Raw genomic sequence first — 17,301 nt, 5'->3', positions numbered from 1 at the left:
TGGGGGCGCCCTTTGGCAGACATTCCTCAGATAACCTACGAGTCTGATAAAAAGGGGTGTTGCACAAGTTATGAAGGTTTGCCCGTTAAAAGTACAGAAGGCAACTGCTGGATCAAGTGCTTGACACTGCTGTGGTCCACCTCTTGCCGACAGGTAAGCTTTTTCCTCTGCTTCTTGCACACGTTTAGCAAAAGGGAGTGTTTTCTTTTAAGGGAAGAGGATGTAGTGTAGATGCCTGATTTGCTACACAAATACATGTATTCTGCATATGTGTTGCCAGTCTCTTTTGCCACTCAAAGTATCGTATTATGTATAATTTAGTGACTTTTACGACACTGTATGTTCAAATGAAGGGAAGTGGTTTAGTCGCTCGTTGTCGGAAGCCTTGTCATAACGTGACGACATCCATCATCTCACAGTTTTCTCTCCGTAAACGTGTACAACTTTCTGCAAGATGAGTCACGTACTGCCGAAATGAAGCTTATGCGCAGTCAAATCGGGAGTTTCAGTTGTGTTGTAGATTGCTCTGTGCCAGAGGGCAAAGGTTACGTTGTGCCCGAGGGCAAAGGTTACGTCCTGCCACATGCTTGTCCAAACACATTGCACAATGAGGTGTATACTCAGACTTGGCTCCCCCATGAGTAAGCCAAACTGCAGCTAATATCCTTTCTTATTTCCAGCAGACATGTTTCTGTACATCCTGGGGCTCGTGGTGTTCTACTACCTGTACTGTTGGGTCAGGGAGCTACCCAGGGTCTCTGACAAAAGCAGCAAATATGTGTACATCACTGGCTGCGATACAGGCTTCGGAAACCTCCTTGCCCGCCATCTGGACAAGCTGGGTTTCCGAGTGATCGCCTCCTGCTACACAGAGAAGGGAGAAGAGGAGCTGAGGAAGTCGTGCTCCAGCAACATGACCACAACGCACCTGGATGTTCGCTCTGCTGAAGGTGTCGCCAAAGTTGCAGCCATGATCAAGGACAAAGTAGGGCAGCGTGGTGAGTGTGCGTTGGGTTCATGTTCCCTCGAACTTTGGTTTCTTTTGGAACTTTAGAGCTGTCTGTTTGCACAGTCTCATGCAATGGTGGCTTCTGTGTCTGTAGTTTTTAGTGGTGCGTTGTAGGAGACTGATAAATAGGAGAAAAAATAGTCAAGTTTCAAATTTAGTCAGATTTCTTGTCACCGTAACTACTTGATTTGACAATCCCAATAAATAATATGAAATAGATGCAACAAAACGTAGTTTGATAATAGGTGAGTAATGAGAACGAACTCATAAAGAGGAAGAGTAAGCAATACGCGTGGTAGTGATTATCCATCCATCCATTTTCTATGCCGCTTCTCCTCATTGGGGTCACGGGGGCATGCTGGACCGACTGTACATGAACATAACCTCCTATCTTTTACTGAAAAGATGCTTCTTCAAGCCCACCTCTCGCATCTTCTCACCAGCAGGCCCTCGTCATGAACCAGACTTTTCATACTTATCCCAAGTTGTCGTCAGGGCGACAGCCGGGGTCCACCCTGGACTAGTCGCCAGCCAATCGCAGGGCACACGGGGTCTCCAATGAACCTAACATGCATGTTTTTGGAATGTGGGAGGAAACCAGAGTACCGGAAGAAACGCAGAATAGCAGAGAAACGGAGAATCGAACCCAGTTCTTCCCGATCTCCAGACTGTTACTGTGTGGCCAACATGCTAACCACCAGACCACCAGCCGTGATCAGACATAGCGTTGACAAATGAAATAGAGCAGAACATAGTTGGATAACGGGTGAGTACCGGCAATGTACTTCACAAAAGAATAAAGAGTACTAGGTGACAAGAAGGAAGAGTTAGTCGTGTTTAGACATAGCATTGTATGTACACAGTGTCTCAAGACTCCACTGCGGGATTTCTTTCCTGAAATCGCTCATATGTGCTCTGTTTGAGTTCCCTGCTCAGTCCGTTCCATAATCGGATTCCACATACTGAGAAGCTGAAGGTTTTTAGCGTTGTCCTCGCATATACATGTTTTAAGTTGAATTTTTCAACCGAGGTCATATTTCCCTTCTCCTGTCGAGAAGAATCGTACGACATTTTTTAGGTAGCAGATTGCTGTTTGCTTAATGCATAATTTTAGCTGTTTGGAAATCAACTAGATTATCAAAGTTGAATCATTGGGATTTTAGGAATAGAGGATTTGGATGTTCTCTGTACGCGGCGTTATGGATTGCCCTAACTGATCTTTTTTGCAGTATCTTGAGCGAGTGAAGTGTACTTTTATAGTTACAGTATTTCCCCCATAACTCCACACAATAAGGTAGATACGGTACTACCAGGGAGCAGTAGAGTATGGAGGATTTCTTGCCACTTTATGTTGTATAACGCATGATGACCAGTAATTAATTTATTTATTTCATCTCTTTGTTTAAGATCAGCTAAAAAAATGCTGCGAAAAAACCTCACCTTGAGGTATATTCATTTAAATTCAGTAGTGTTTTTCGGTATCGCCGTGTTCTTTTGTCAATCTCAAAATAAAAGTTTGTCTTTCTTTCTTTGCGCTGTTGTGCATCTTGCCGATTTTTGTCGCCACTGTAGTCGTGCACGCGTGTCTGCTACCCTTGTCCCCCGCCTCTAAACAGCCAGAAAGAGGATTCACTCTGTGCAAAGGTTTCAGCACCTTGGTGCGTTTGTTCTGTAGAACAACGGCATGAATGGAATGAGCCCTTTAGTCAGTCATACAGTCGCTTTGTCTCGGTGGGTGGAGGTGGGGCTGGCTGCATACACACAGAAAAAGAGTTTAACGTAGTATAAATGAAATTACTTGTAGTAGATATGCAATACATTGTCAGATGTATATTTTGTCATATATATTTTATATTTTGTCATTGTACTTTTCTTAAAATCTCGTCTCTTCCTCATAGACCCAATCTCATGTATCATCTCTCATGGGGTGTCTCCTGACACCCCTAATTACTATTAAACTTAGTAAAAGGGTATTGTCTTTCTGCCGATTTTTGTTGCCACTGTAGTCGTGCACGGTGCCTTGTATGATGAGTCCTTGGACGTAGTTTGCAACACCTCTGTTTACCCCTCGTCTTCCACTGTTTATGTGCCTGCAGTTCATCGCTATCCACTTGGCAAGACCTTTTACCCGCCCCCCCATTTTCACGTCTCCGCTCCGCTACTCACCTTGCCCTCCCAGTGGGAGCTAAAAATGCTACAATGGGAGCCTATAAGATGACGCTAAACAATCCCAAACATAATGTCCACTTCAGGGTGTGAGAGACTGAGACTGTCCCCCCCCCCCAACAACTGAAGCACAAGAAGCCCGACGCATAAAAACGGATTATATAAAAAGGAAACTCACACACAGAAACAGCAAAGCTATAGATTAAAAATGTTATTAACGCGAATAAAAAAAATAACACAGTAAATATGACTGTAATTAATTAATCGCAATTAATGCTGACACAAAGAAATTACCTGGATTCCTGCATAAATTGGTCAGAATATGTGTCACAACAGTATTCTTTCAAAAATCAGTATCCTCATATGAGTACCATGGGTCTATTTTACTGTATGACAAAAATGACCATAAACTAAACTAAATAGAAAATCTATTGCCGGGTGGTGGAAGGTGTCAATTCTCGACTGGCTTCCTCGAGGAATCCTGTGGGGGGTACTCCGGGAGTATGGGGTACCGGGCCGCCTAATTCATGGGGTTCACCCCCTGTATTACCGGTGGTCCGCATTGCCGGCAATAAATCAGACGTGTTTGCAGTGAGGGTTGGACTTCCCCAGGGCCGTCCCTTGTCACCGATTTCTGTTTCTAACGGTTATGGGCAGTATTTCTACGTGCAGGCAGGGCACTGAGGAGATCCAGCTCGGTGGCTGCAGGATTGGGTCTCTGCTTTTTGCAGACGATGTGGTCCGGCTGGCTTCATCGGGCCGTGATCTTTGGCTCTCACTGGGTCGGTTCACAGCCGCGTGTGAAGCAGCTGGGATGAGAATCAGCACCTCCAAGTCCGAGCCTATGGTTCTTGCTCGGAAAAAGGTGGAGTGTCATCTCCAGGTCAGGGATGAGAACCTGCCCCAAATACCTCAGGTTCTTTCTCACAAGTGAGGGAAGGATGGAACACGAGACTGACAGGCAGATTGGTCTGCATCAATCCAACGTGGTGAAGACGGAGCTGAGCCAAAAAGGCAACTCTCCCAATTTACCAGTCGATCTACAGTACGTTCCTACCCTCACCTATAGTCATGAGCTGTGGGTAGTGACTGAAAGGACAGGATCGCGGATACAAGCGGCCGAAATGAGTTTCCTCCGTAGGGCGGCTGGGCTCTCCCTTAGAGATAAGGTGAGGAAGGAGGAACTCTGCGTAAAACCACTGTTCCTCCATATTGAGAGGAGCCAGATGAGGTGGCTGAGGCATCTGGTCAGGATGTCTCCCAGACACCTCCCAAGGGAGGCGTTCAGGTTATCCCCAACCAGTGGGAGGTCTCGAGAAAGACCCAGGACACGTTGGAGAGATGATGTCCTTCAGCTGGCCTGGGAACGCCTCGGGATGCCCCGGGACAAAGTCGCTGGAGAGAGGGAAGTCTGGGCTTCTCTGCTTAGGCTGCTACCCTCGTGACCCGCCTCTGCATAAGTGGAAAAAGATGGATGGATGGATTTTGAAACCAATAAACGGGCTACAGAGTAAAATCACAAGGCTCGGGTTGTGGCTCACCATCGTTGTCAACGCACTGTTGCTTACGCCAATGTTTGTGCACTCGTGGATGTTGTAGCTGACTCTCATTCTCGGTCCCGATTTACTCTTGTAAACCTTTCTAAATATTCCAAAATGTATTTGACCACATGAATAAGCATGTGCAGCACTTAAAAGAACTATTTATAAGTGCTGCAGAAGTCTTTTTCCCCCGTTATCTTTCTAAAGGCAGAATTGTTGACACAAGTGTGCCTAATGGCGTGGCATGTTCTGTGTGGTCGTCCCAGGCCTGTGGGCCGTGGTGAACAATGCCGGCGTGTCCGTCCCCTCCGCCCCATGTGACTGGCTGACCATCGACGACTACAAGTTCATGCTGGATGTGAACCTCAACGGGGTGATCGCTGTGACTCTGAGTGTCCTGCCGCTCATCAAGCAGGCCAGGGGCAGGGTGGTGAACGTCGCCAGCGTGTTTGGTAGGATCAGCGCCACCGGAGGCCCGTACACCATTTCCAAGTACGGCGTGGAGGCCTTCAACGACAGCCTCAGGTGAAACTGCCAAGTCATTTAGATAACACTTGGAAAGAATCAGTGATTGAAAAGATGATTTTCCATGCAGGTTGAACATGGCGCCCTTTGGTGTCAAGGTCCTGTGCATTGAACCAGGTTTCTTCAAGACCAACGTGACCGATACTGCCATCTTGAGCAAGAATGTGAAGTCACTGTGGGACAAGATGCCCCAGGAGGTCAGAGACGACTACGGACCGGATTACCTTCAGAAAGGTAACCTTGGTTTATTTCCTGTTACTGAATACCTCAAGTTATTGATTAATCCTCGCTCTCTGCCTTCATCCCTCACAGCATTAGATCTCATATCAGACACGGTTGCCAAGATATCAGATGGAGACCTGATGAAGGTGGTCAGCTGTATGGAGCACGCCATATCGGCCGTCCGACCCCGGACTCGCTACTCCCCAGGATGGGACGCAAAGTTGTTTTGGCTGCCGCTGTCCTATATGCCAACCTTCATCTCCGACTATATCCTGACAAAACAAGCCATCCCTATTCACAGGTCAACACAATAAGTGTGCTTGTTTTTAACCACACCTTGGCCTGTATCACTCACGCTAACATGTAATAGCCATCACCATCAAATACACGATTTGAAGAAAACTGCATATTCGCCGTTCATGTGTGTGAAAGGTTGTGGAAAAAGCAAGACAAACTATGATTTCTGGTCAATTAAAAGCAGAGTGTAGAAGGGCAATGACATTTTTGAAATGAAATATTTTCTGTAAGTTCTAAGGTCCTCAAGCTTATCAGATTGTTAAATTAGTGTATTATTCTTCGTATATAATATATAGCCTTAGTCTAGGTCAGGGGTCGGCAACCTTTACCATCAAAAGAGCCATTTTGCGTCCTCTTCCAGTAAAAAAAAAAAAAAAGTCAGGGGCCGCAAAACATTACACTGCTTATAAAGTTGAAAAATATATATATTTTTTTAAAATGTTAGCTGTTACAACCACAAAATCCAACAAACAGAAGTGCGCCTGCGTGTGTAGGCCTACTCTGAAGCAATATAAACACTTCATTCTGTAAGTCCTACTGAGTGGTTCCCATATTTGTGTAATATTAAAACAAAATGTAGCCAACATCAAGATAAAAAAAGTCCATCAGAGTTCACACATCTTCACATCAGTGTTGTTTGCTCAGTGCCGTTTATGCCTGCACTGAATTGTCATCAATAACCATTTTATTGGTCCTGTGCTTGCAAAGAGGGGTTATTCTTTCATTTTCTGAATCATTTCCTGTTCATTTTTTAATCCTCAGAATAGATGCTCTGATATTTTAATGAATGATTCTTTCACGTATTCTCCATCTGTGAACGGCTTCCCATCTCATGTGCAGCCAACTTGGCAATTTTTTTTTAGCTAAATCCGGCTACTTTCCAAAACCCTCTTGGTGACTTATTTTCTCAAACGCGACCGGCGACAAATGCAAAGACTTTTCCTGACGTCGTTGGGGGATTTTTGTTCTATTAGGAGACGTGAAAGTGAAAGCGCATACACTCCTGATCAAAATCTTAAGACCAGTTGAAAAATTGCTAAAATTTTCATTTTGCACATTTGGATCTTAATGAGGTTTTAAGTAGAGCTACAATATGCAAAAACAAGAAGGGGGAGTGAGACAAAAAACATTTGTAACTTGTAATTTAAACAACAACAACAAAAAATGAAATAGGTTGTTTATCACCTGATCAAAAGTTTAAGACCATGGGCTATAAATACCAAAATCTGCTCAAAATTGTTATTTTCTGTCAGGCATTCACACTGTCATGCACTGCTGATGGCTAAAGCTAAGAAGCTTTGTCTTTTTGAACGTGGTCGGATTGTGGCGCTGCATAAGCAAGGCCTCTCGCAGCGTGCCATTGCTGCTGAGGTTGGGTGCAGTAAGACAGTTATTTTACATTTTGGAAAGATCCTGAGCATTATGGAACAAAAAAGCCAAGTGGTAGACCTAAAAAAATCACACCTGCACTGAGGCGGAGGATCCGATTGGCTGTCCATCAAGACACGGGGCGGGCTTCCATCCAAATTAAGGTCCTTACTGGTGCCGACTGCAGTGCAATAACCATCAGACGCCATCTGCGGGAAAAGGGGTTAAGAAAACAACAAACAAATTCAAAGACCTCATCTGCTTCAACGCCACAAAACTGCCCGTTTAGACTTTGCCAGGGAGCATCAAACATGGGACGTTGAAAGGTGGAAAAAAGTTTTATTCTCTGATGAGAAAAAATGTAACCTTGACGGTCCAGATGGCTTCCAACGTTACTGGCATGACAAGGAGATCCCACCTGAGATGTTTTCTACCCGGCACAGTGGAGGGGGGTCCATCATGGTCTGGGGCGCTTTTTCATTCAGTGGAACACTGGAGCTTCAGGCGGTGCAGGGTCATCAAACGGCGGTTGCTTACGTGCAGATGTTGCAGTGGGCATCCCTCATGACTGAGGGCCCTCGTCTGTGTGGTAACAGCTGGGTTCTTCAACAGGACAACGCTGCAGTTCACAATGCTCACTTGACCAAGGACTTCTTCAGGGAGAATAACATCACTCTTTTGGACCATCCTGCATGTTCCCCTCATTTAAATCCCATAGAGAACATTTGGGGATGGATGGCAAAGGAAGTTTATAAAAATGGCCATCAGTTCCAGACAGTTGATGCCCTTGGTGAAGCCATGTTCACCACTTGGAGCAATGTTCCCACTAGCCTCCTGGAAACACTCGCATCAAGCATGCCTAAACCCATTTTTGAAGTGATTAACAAGAGTGGAGCTACTCATTACTGAGTCCTGAGAACATTTTTTTGTAATTTTTTGAGCGATGGCCTTAAACTTTTGATCAGCTGATAAACAGCCTATTTCAGTTTGATAGTTGTTTTCAATAAATTACTTTTTCAAAGTGCTTTTTGTCTCACTCCCCCTTCTTGCTTTGTATATTGTAGCTCTACTTAAAACCTCATTAAGATCCAAATGTGCAAAATGCAAATTCTAGCAATTTTTCAACTGGTCTTACAATTTTGATCAGGATCATGTTCTGAGCGTGAGTGTGCAGCGGCACACTATCTGCCTCTCCTGTAGTCGCCACCTCGGCGATTAGCTGTCACGGGCTCTGAGCACTAGCCTACCTCCCCCTCCCTTGCTCATCCAATCAGCAGTCAGAAAGCAGTCTAGATGCATTCACGGACTTGCGGTGAGCTGAATATTTCAACTTATCTCGAAAACGCACGTTTACCCCACTTCCGTGTAAACAAAGACATCACTGCGCTCGGCGAAGGAAGCCGCAACAACATATTTTACGTTTAGGCTACTTTTGTATATCAAAACAATTCAGGAGAACACAATATTTAGGTAAACACACTCTCCAAAACGTGCCAAGCTCATCAAGAGATGCCTTAAACTTGGTAACATAGCCCCAGGTGGCTGTCAAAAATGTTTTGCCTACCTCGCTCAGCTTTGAAGACGAGTTCGGCTACCAGCCCAAACGGTTGATTTTATTTTCCCCAAATTGTCCGTCTGTTGACATCTGAAGGGAATCTGTAAAGCTTGAAACCCTTGTCATGTCTATTTGTGCATCCAAATGCACAACAATCCGGCATTTTCGGGGAACAAACAAGAATAAGGCCAAGAATACTGTAAAGAAAAGGCGAACGCAAACGCGAATTTGGCCCCAAGATGGCTCCACGAGTCACGTGACCGCATTTTGCGACTCGTCATGTCACAACTCTCTATATGGAGGGACTCTACGATGACTGCTACACTCTACACTGCTGAGGATGTGATTGAACTTTATGTAAAAAAATCCTAACTATCCCTTTTAGCTGAAACTCAAAGGCTGTTATTAAGTTTTACTACCTCATTGTTAGGTCATCATTTGGACCATGGCTGTACTATAAAAAGACACGTGCAATTAGTTTTCCATTTTATTTCCGCAACAAAGTTTTAACATAGCTCGTGTTTGCCATCTAGTGGCCAGAGTAGGCTAACAGGAAATAGTTGACAAGTGTGTATGTGTAAAGACTGCTTTATTCCATCATTTTCCCCAAATGGAGACATTAAATAGAACTCTTCAAGATGACAAGACGGTACATTTGTAATGGACATGTTTTACAAACCAAGTGCTCCTAACAGCTGGACCCTTCCCGCTTCCGTTTTCCTCATGAAACTCCATTAGTTTGATTGTTCAGATGTTTAGGAGTGTTCCTCGGCCAGCTTCTCAGCCTTCTGGACCACTTCCTCGATGGGGCCCACCATGTAGAACGCCTGCTCGGGAAGGGCATCATACTCTCCTAAAGAGGACGAGAAAAAATGTAAAATGTAGAGTAGTCGAGTATCAAGTCATACATGAGAAACCTGATGCCCTCACCTCCAAGAATGCTCTTAAAGCCCTTAATGGTCTCCTTCAAGGGCACCAGCTTGCCCATGTGGCCTGTGAAGACTTCAGCCACCTGGAAGGGCTGGGACAGGAACCGCTGGATCTTACGTGCTCGGGCCACTGTCAGCTTGTCTTCCTCAGACAACTCATCCATACCCAGGATGGCAATGATATCCTGAAGGGATTTGTAGTCCTGCAGTCGAAAAGTATCACAGCTTTTTAGCTTGGGAGGGAGAGCAAAAGATATTCAATTCAAAATTAAAACCTCTGAACCTGAAGGATTTTCTGCACGCCACGGGCAACATCGTAGTGCTCAGCTCCAACAATGTTGGGATCCATGATACGAGAGGTAGAGTCCAGAGGGTCGACAGCAGGGTAGATGCCCAGCTCAGCGATGGCACGGGACAACACCGTGGTCGCGTCCAAGTGAGCAAAGGTAGTGGCGGGGGCGGGGTCAGTCAAGTCGTCAGCAGGCACATAGATGGCCTGATGAGTATGGAAGAACTATTAGACACTACTGGAGATGTTTGGCATTTTATTAAAAAGTCATCTTGAATGTACCTGCACTGATGTGATGGAACCCTTCTTGGTGGTAGTGATCCTCTCCTGCATGGTACCCATGTCTGTGGCCAGAGTGGGCTGGTAACCCACAGCAGAGGGGATACGACCCAGCAGGGCAGACACCTGAGAAGAGAGTCAAATAAGAGAGAGGGCAACTTAATCCCACATACCGTTTTTACCTAGACTTTGGGAAGCAGCTGACCTCTGAGCCGGCCTGTGTGAAGCGGAAGATGTTGTCGATGAAGAGCAGCACATCCTGACCCTCCTGGTCACGGAAGTACTCTGCCACAGTCAGCCCGGTCAGAGCCACTCTGGCACGAGCACCAGGGGGCTCGTTCATCTGTCCGTACACCAGCGCCACCTAGCGGGAGGAAGGAAACGTCAGGCCTTAGGCCTCAATTAACAGACAGCGTCTGGCTCCACCCCCTCAAAACACTCGGCGGCGCTTGACATGCACCTCCACAGCTATTCTAATTTCGTATCACAGCGATGCGTTTGCTCAGCTTTTCTTTGTGCATCATTTCCGGTTCTTCCCTGTTGCAGAAACGCCAAAAAGTCCACCGTAACAAAAGCAACAACGGAGCAAGTTGAGCGGCGTCTGAACAAAGAAGTTCAAATATAACAATTTTATGTGGATGCCATATTAATCGCCATTGTTTACTACTACTATTACACCCAATGCCAACTAGCTAGTCAGAGAAAACAGGTGTGGTTGCTCACTAGGAAATACTGCTCCTAGTGTGTTGGTGGAGAATTGCACATCAAGCACTCACCCTGAGCCCAAGAGCTATAAATGGATGAAGACGCCATAAAAAAGGGCTGGTGTAGTGACTTCCCTGTAGCATAATTCAACTTTTAAATGGCAATAACAGTCACATATGCACACCTTGGAGGTGGTGTCCTTCAGGTTGATGACTCCAGACTCGATCATCTCATGGTACAAGTCGTTTCCCTCGCGGGTACGCTCACCCACGCCGGCGAACACGGAGTAACCACCATGGGCCTTGGCCACATTGTTGATCAGCTCCATGATCAGCACAGTCTTCCCCACACCAGCACCACCAAACAGCCCTAACGCCAGGAAAAAAAGGGGTTTCAAATACGATTTATTTGGATCAACTTAAATGTCTTCCCTTCACACGTACCGATTTTTCCTCCCTTGGCATAGGGGGCAAGCAAGTCAACCACCTTAATGCCAGTAACAAGAATCTCCTGCTCCACACTCATGTCGGTGAATTCGGGAGCCTCAGCATGGATGGGGGCAGTCCTGTGGGGAGAATTGAAATACAGAAATATATTTAGGAGAAGTAAACCCTGCAATAAACATCCTCTTCAAATTGTACTTACTGCTTTGTAGTAATGGGGCCCCTCTCATCAATAGGCTCACCAATAACATTCATAATCCTCCCCAGGGTCTCGGGACCTACTGGGATTCTAATGGGGGCTCCGGTGTCCAGAACTTTTTGTCCACGGACTAGACCTTCAGTACCATCCATAGCGATTGTACGCACAGTGTTCTCCCCTAGACAAAACAGGACTCGCGTTAACCCCTAAGGCCACAAATCATTTCCTGTGTTCAGTTAAAGTTAAAATAAATAAATAAATATTGAAGGAATTTCTTACCAAGATGCTGTGCCACCTCCAAGACAAGCCTAGACTCTCTGCTGGTGACCTCCAGGGCGTTGAGAATAGGTGGAAGGCCCTCATCGAACTGGACGTCCACGACAGCGCCGATGACTGCTACAATGCGTCCATTGGCAACGCTGGCGGCAGCAGCAGGCGCAACATAGTCTCTGCCTATGAGGTACATCATTATTTAGACAACTTTTATGCAATCTACTTTTGACCTTGATGAACTAAAATGTATTAAATGGCATGCTTCTGCTGGACAGCGCTCAATGTCAAATATCATCTGCAGTGCTGTGACACAGTAGTCACCATCCAAAAGTGCACATTTGCACAAACTTTCTATTACTACTACTTACTACTTCTAATATATCAAAATAAAATCAATTCAGTGATGAATTAACTGACAATGACAAATGAATGAACTTGTGCTAAGCTAACAAGGCTTGCGTTATGAGAAACTGCGATAGCTGCAAGTTGTTTTTACAATTTATCCCATCCTAAACATACTGCAATCCTCGTCATTAACAAAATTGTCTGCTTGAGTAAAATGACGTTTTAAATCAAACTCAGTAAATAGAGCTACAGCTAAAAGGCCGAGTCCACAATGCTGTTGACTAGCAGCCACCGCCACCTCATGTCATTAGAGAAAGGTCATTGATGCTAGCAAACGCAGAACACTGTGTAGACATATTTGTTGCACGAAATCCGTCAAGAACTATCGTGCACATCTGAACCCGTTTGTAAGTATTCACAATAAACACATGAGACTTATAATTTTGCATTTCGATCTCAAGGCCTGTCAGCTCTAAAGGGCAGCCAGCGTGTAGCTAGCTAACAGCTAACGCTCGCATAGCCTCAGCGGTCCCTAGACAGCCGCACCATTGCTTCCTTGCTCAGTGCGCTCAAAGTCACCATGCCTGATGGGACTTACGTGAAAGGACAGCTGGGGATCCGACAAGGGCCTTCAAGGGCTGGACCCCAGGCTTGAGAGCCTGCAGGGCCCCGGTGCAGCAGCGTCCCACAGCTCCTAACATTGTCAAAATGGCTGAAGGTGGAAAGAGACAAGAGGAACTCGCGGCTTTATAGCGACTACCCACGAACGCGAACTGCGCTTGCGTGCAACGTTATAGACATGCGCAGTTTACTACACCCAGCTAAGCACCAGCTGACTGTCTGATAAGTAAAGGTTTTGCTAAAATGAAGTCACCTTTTAATGTTATTTAGTTTAGATGCACCTCGTTGTTTCACATGCACCATTGACCCTGTAAATGCTTAATATTCCCTGCCTGTTTGTGATGTGACGGTCGCGAACGAATCGGCTCCAACAGCCGACTCTTTGAAATGAACGGCAAGAGCCGGTTCGCGTTGTTGGGAGCCAATTGGAGCCGATGATTTTTTTTCCTCGTCTTTTTTACTGTTAAAGCGAATGTCATTGGTCAAGATGTGTGACCGCGTCTCTGTGTCCACACTGATCAGAGGGGGAGGCGGGGTTAAACACGCTGTGGTGCTCTTAGAGCCGATTTTTTTTCATGACAAACATTGCAACATTATATTATATGTTTTTGTAGCTGTTCATTAAGGTTAATTTAAATAATAAACATTTGATATAATTTGTTTTTTTACATTAGTAATTCACTTTACACAGTACACACAATTTGGTATGGTAATAATATAAGACAACAAAAAATCGGAGGAGCCACACGGCAGCCGAAAGAGCCGTCCCTTTTCAGCGAGCCGAGCCAAAAGAACCGCCTCTCCAAGAAGAGCAGACATTTCCATCACTACCGCCGCAACACTGTCCCCTTGTCACTCAATACACTCCATCCATTAACAAGTCCTAGTCCTAATTTATATATATACTGTCTTGGTGAGAAGAACTACACATAATATACATCGTTATTTTTAGCTTAAGTATGACTTGTATTATTGGTTTATAGTTCACTGAAACGTTAACATCTCATATAACCTCTGAATTCTGTGACGCAGCGATGTAGTGTACCTTATATCCACTAGAGGGCGCCACTGTACCACAAAAAAGGCAGAACCAACTCGAGCCTTATGTGTATGCACATTGCACAGGTCCTGCATGACTACCATGTTTTTGTGCCCTTTTTAATCTTAGAAGAAGGCCTACATTATAATTATCATGTGTTTACATCTAAAAAAAATGTCAACCACTTACCCACCCTTCAAATCAAATGTAGCAATTACCTATGCATATCCTGGTAATAGAGTAAGGTAATATGTTTGTGTATTACACAGAGTTAAGCATTCACACACACACAAAACTGCATGTTATTTATTCTTATCCCCTGTTTTTTGCTTTAATTGGGGGGGGGGACAATTCCAAGAACCCCCAACAAAAATAGATCCTGGCAACACCCCTGCTCACCATTTAAATGATTTTGGCCACGCTGACATACCTGACACCCGTATTTAATAATGTCCCATATTTTGACTTTCATGAAATTCTGGTGAAAGACGAGAATTTCCCTCATTTTCCCTCATTTCCAGGAAAAATACCTTTATTTTCAAATGCAAATGTTGACAAGTTTGCACATTCATGATTTTTCAGGGAACTTTGTAGTACGCACCACCTTGTTCTATTTCAAATAGTGGAGCGGGACTCCCCTGGGGGGGTGTGGTGAGAAAGGAGACAGCCACATCCAACTAGAAAGGCCCTGCCGGGCATGAGAGGCTGGGGATACGACTCATAAAACTTCTACAAGGTTGGTTAGTGTCTTTATTTGTGCTTCAACGATGCACGGGGGTGGGTGAAAGCTTCCTTTCCCCTGACAGAAAATAATTGAGAACCACTGATGCACCCATTTTCAAAACCAGAGTTAAACAAAATCAAATTTTACTGTCAATGACACGATTTGGTGTAGATTTCCATGTAAAAGTAACATGCAGACTTATGTTTTGACTCTTATCCAGACCGGAGAAGGCCCGGCACAGACAGCAACAATTACTGCAGCTTGTATTGATATGACTCTACTAGTCTGTAATTGTTTGAGAAAACAGAGCACATATTTGGTTCATCCCTTTGGACATGCCCCTGAGGAAAGTGATGGGTGATGACTGAATATTTGTACTTTCAGGGTTACAATGAGGACACGCGGAACAAAAAAATACCTTAAAGCGTGGACTCAGGGGCACGATGTTGAGCTCATTTAGACCCTTAACTCCTGAGTGATTTGAAAGGTTGTTCCTTCACCAGTCTACGACAAAATTGTCAACACAAGGTTTTGTTGACAATGTGCATTAATAACATTTAAAATGTATATTGTGCCATCAAAACATGATATATATTAGGTGTAAAAGTGAGTGTGAACGGTTGTTTGTCCATATGTGATTGACCAAAGTCAGCTGCGATGGACTAATAAAGACACACTGTACAGAACATTATATTCACATGGAAGGAAAGGTTGCCAGGTACAGATGTCCAACAGCAGCACTTTTGTGCAATGTAAACACTACAAGTATATTTGTGCCTGAGGCCTGAGCATTAACAGTTAAGTGAGATGTTATGGGGGGGAAAATACCCAGAAGGCTTTGGGTATATCAAAGGCATAACCGCCAGCATCCATAGAAAAAAATATACATGAAGGAAATAATAGCTATTTTTATTTTCATGCCACACACATTAGAACATTACCATTTAAAACAACCTTCTTATTATCCATGCACTCATAGCATCGCTGTGTATTTACATCATCGTGCTCTGTGGTATGAAACAAACAGCACCATTCTCATTAAAATCTGATAATATGCACTAGACATACAGTATGGTAGCAAATATTATTCCTGTTTTAGACAGACAGATTTAAGGACATGCATTCTTGAGTGACAGCTCACCTTTCCTCGCTTTCAGTAAAGTACTTGGCAGTAAAAACACACACTGTCACCACAGAGACAGAGTTATGTGATGCCCGTTGCACTTCTGGGGCTACAGACTCGCTGGAATCCACTGAGTCAGGACTACATTACAATTTCAATACAGTCAGTCACGTGGAAAGACTTTTTAAACTTTGGTGGTAAAAGGGCAACCACCCACATAATAGAAATAGGAAATACTCAAAAGAAACATGTACTTAACTTTATTTTCTTAGTTTTTTCAGCTGTGAAGTGCAAGCTGTTTTCGACGAGGGAGTGTTGGGGCCACATTGAAAAAAATAAAAATCGTAGATTTCGGGAATAAAGTCGGAAATTTCCGACAATTGACTCGGAAAGAAAAAAAGTTGTAAATTTATGAGGGAAAAAAAGTCTCAGAGTTATGAGAATGAAGTCGGAATATTTACAAGAAAAAAAGTCGCAAATTTATGACAAAAAAAAGTCGTAATATTACGAAAATTAAGTCCTAAATTTTTACGAGAAAAAATTGTACTGTACATTTACAAGCAAAAAAAGTCATAGTATTATGAGAATAAAGTCATACATTTACTAGAATAAACTCATAATATTACATGTAAATCTATGACTATTTATTGTAAGTCCTAATATTACAAAAATAAAGTTGTAAATTTATGAGAAAAAAGTCGTACATTTACATGTAATATTGCGAATTTGCTCACGTAAATATATGACTTTATTCTCGTAATATTCTGACTTTTTATCTCACAAATTTGCGACTATTTTTCTCGGTAATTTACGACTTTATTCTCGTTCCATTCCATTCCATTCCATTTTCCTCCTCTTATCCGGGTCCGTGTCGCGGGGGCAGCGGTCTTAGTAGGGAAGCCCAGACTTCCCGGTCCCCGACCACCTCCTCCAGCTCCACCGGGAGGACACCAAGGCGTTCCCAGGCCAGCTGTGAGACATAATCCCTCCAGCGTGTCCTAGGTCTTCCCCGGGGCCTTCTCCTGGCATGGGCATGCCCGAAACACCTCACCAGGGAGGCGTCCGGGAGGCATCCGGACTAGATGCCTGAGCCACCTCGAACTTTAGAGAACTTTATTCTCGTAAATTTACTAAAGTCCCAAATTACCAGAATAAAGTCGTGAATTTACGAGAATAAAGTCGTAATGTTACGTGTCCAAGGGAAAATAGAGCTTAGCTCTTTAGGAAGGAAGGAAACTTTCTTCTTGCTTCAGGCAAGCTTTTATTTAAAACGTGGGAGCAAAACAGAGCACAAACTGACGAGCACGTCGAGCCCTTCTCACTTCCACCTTTCTTACCCCTCCACATGCCCAAGGCCAAAGGTCACATAAGTCCCCCCTTTCCATAGCTGTCTCAGGCAATGCCTGTAACATTAACGAAATAAAATAACTACTTGTATATACAAAAGCTATATAAAAGCCTAAACACGACTATATTCAGAACTATGAACAAACAAGACTTATTTGGTATTATAATTAGAGCTGTCAAGATACTTAAACAATGATGAGATTAATTAATTATGATCTGTAGTTAATTGATCTAATCTAGTTTTTTCATCTAATCTAAAAATTGCTGAGAAAAACCTCAGTATTTTCATTTAAATTCATGAC

General features: G+C 44.0%; 3 protein-coding genes across 4 annotated transcripts in view; 2 read left to right on the top strand and 1 right to left on the bottom strand.

Annotated features, from left to right (window-relative positions):
* Positions 1 to 5,870, top strand: LOC129184430 (retinol dehydrogenase 7-like). 2 transcript variants are annotated; one of them, XM_054780626.1, is made up of 5 exons: positions 1 to 153; positions 684 to 998; positions 4,983 to 5,241; positions 5,312 to 5,475; positions 5,554 to 5,870. In XM_054780626.1, the coding sequence occupies exons 2-5, from the start codon at positions 686 to 688 to the stop codon at positions 5,775 to 5,777; spliced, it is 960 nt and encodes a 319-aa protein (XP_054636601.1). In that variant the 5' UTR covers positions 1 to 153; positions 684 to 685; the 3' UTR covers positions 5,778 to 5,870. The 2 variants fall into 2 exon arrangements, with proteins under 2 accessions (XP_054636601.1, XP_054636600.1); XM_054780625.1 differs by having other exon boundaries at positions 33 to 153; positions 681 to 998.
* Positions 5,871 to 9,255: 3,385 nt separating this feature from the next.
* atp5f1b (ATP synthase F1 subunit beta) lies at positions 9,256 to 12,910 on the bottom strand. The gene is made up of 10 exons (XM_054780624.1): positions 12,744 to 12,910; positions 11,807 to 11,980; positions 11,531 to 11,705; positions 11,329 to 11,450; positions 11,070 to 11,254; positions 10,386 to 10,544; positions 10,184 to 10,306; positions 9,896 to 10,108; positions 9,614 to 9,815; positions 9,256 to 9,536 (listed from the first exon to the last, which is right to left on the bottom strand). Exons 1-10 carry the CDS (start codon positions 12,844 to 12,846, stop codon positions 9,439 to 9,441), a joined length of 1,554 nt encoding a protein of 517 aa, XP_054636599.1. The 5' UTR covers positions 12,847 to 12,910; the 3' UTR covers positions 9,256 to 9,438.
* A 1,609-nt stretch (positions 12,911 to 14,519) lies between these two features.
* Positions 14,520 to 17,301, top strand: part of LOC129182241 (collagen alpha-1(XXVIII) chain-like) — a 33,571-nt gene continuing 30,789 nt past the window's right edge. The window contains exon 1 of the mRNA XM_054778093.1: positions 14,520 to 14,541. The gene's annotated coding sequence lies outside the window, so the exon portion shown is untranslated. The remainder of the gene's footprint in view (positions 14,542 to 17,301) is intronic.

This window comes from Dunckerocampus dactyliophorus, chromosome 1 (assembly GCF_027744805.1).
Source record: "Dunckerocampus dactyliophorus isolate RoL2022-P2 chromosome 1, RoL_Ddac_1.1, whole genome shotgun sequence".
NCBI lineage: Eukaryota > Metazoa > Chordata > Actinopteri > Syngnathiformes > Syngnathidae > Dunckerocampus > Dunckerocampus dactyliophorus.
This window is presented reverse-complemented; position numbering and strand designations above follow the sequence as displayed.

Excerpts from the sequence above, each read along its gene's own strand:
- LOC129184430 (XM_054780626.1), top strand. The coding sequence starts at position 686 with ATGTTTCTGTACATCCTGGGGCTCGTGGTGTTCTACTACCTGTACTGT. Across the intron at positions 999-4,982 it reads GGACAAAGTAGGGCAGCGTG|GCCTGTGGGCCGTGGTGAAC; the intron begins GTGAGTGTGCGT and ends TGGTCGTCCCAG. Across the intron at positions 5,476-5,553 it reads ACCGGATTACCTTCAGAAAG|CATTAGATCTCATATCAGAC; the intron begins GTAACCTTGGTT and ends CATCCCTCACAG.
- atp5f1b (XM_054780624.1), bottom strand. The coding sequence starts at position 12,846 with ATGTTAGGAGCTGTGGGACGCTGCTGCACCGGGGCCCTGCAGGCTCTC. Across the intron at positions 10,545-11,069 it reads TGAAGGACACCACCTCCAAG|GTGGCGCTGGTGTACGGACA; the intron begins GTGTGCATATGT and ends TCCTCCCGCTAG. Across the intron at positions 10,307-10,385 it reads TCACACAGGCCGGCTCAGAG|GTGTCTGCCCTGCTGGGTCG; the intron begins GTCAGCTGCTTC and ends CTCTCTTCTCAG.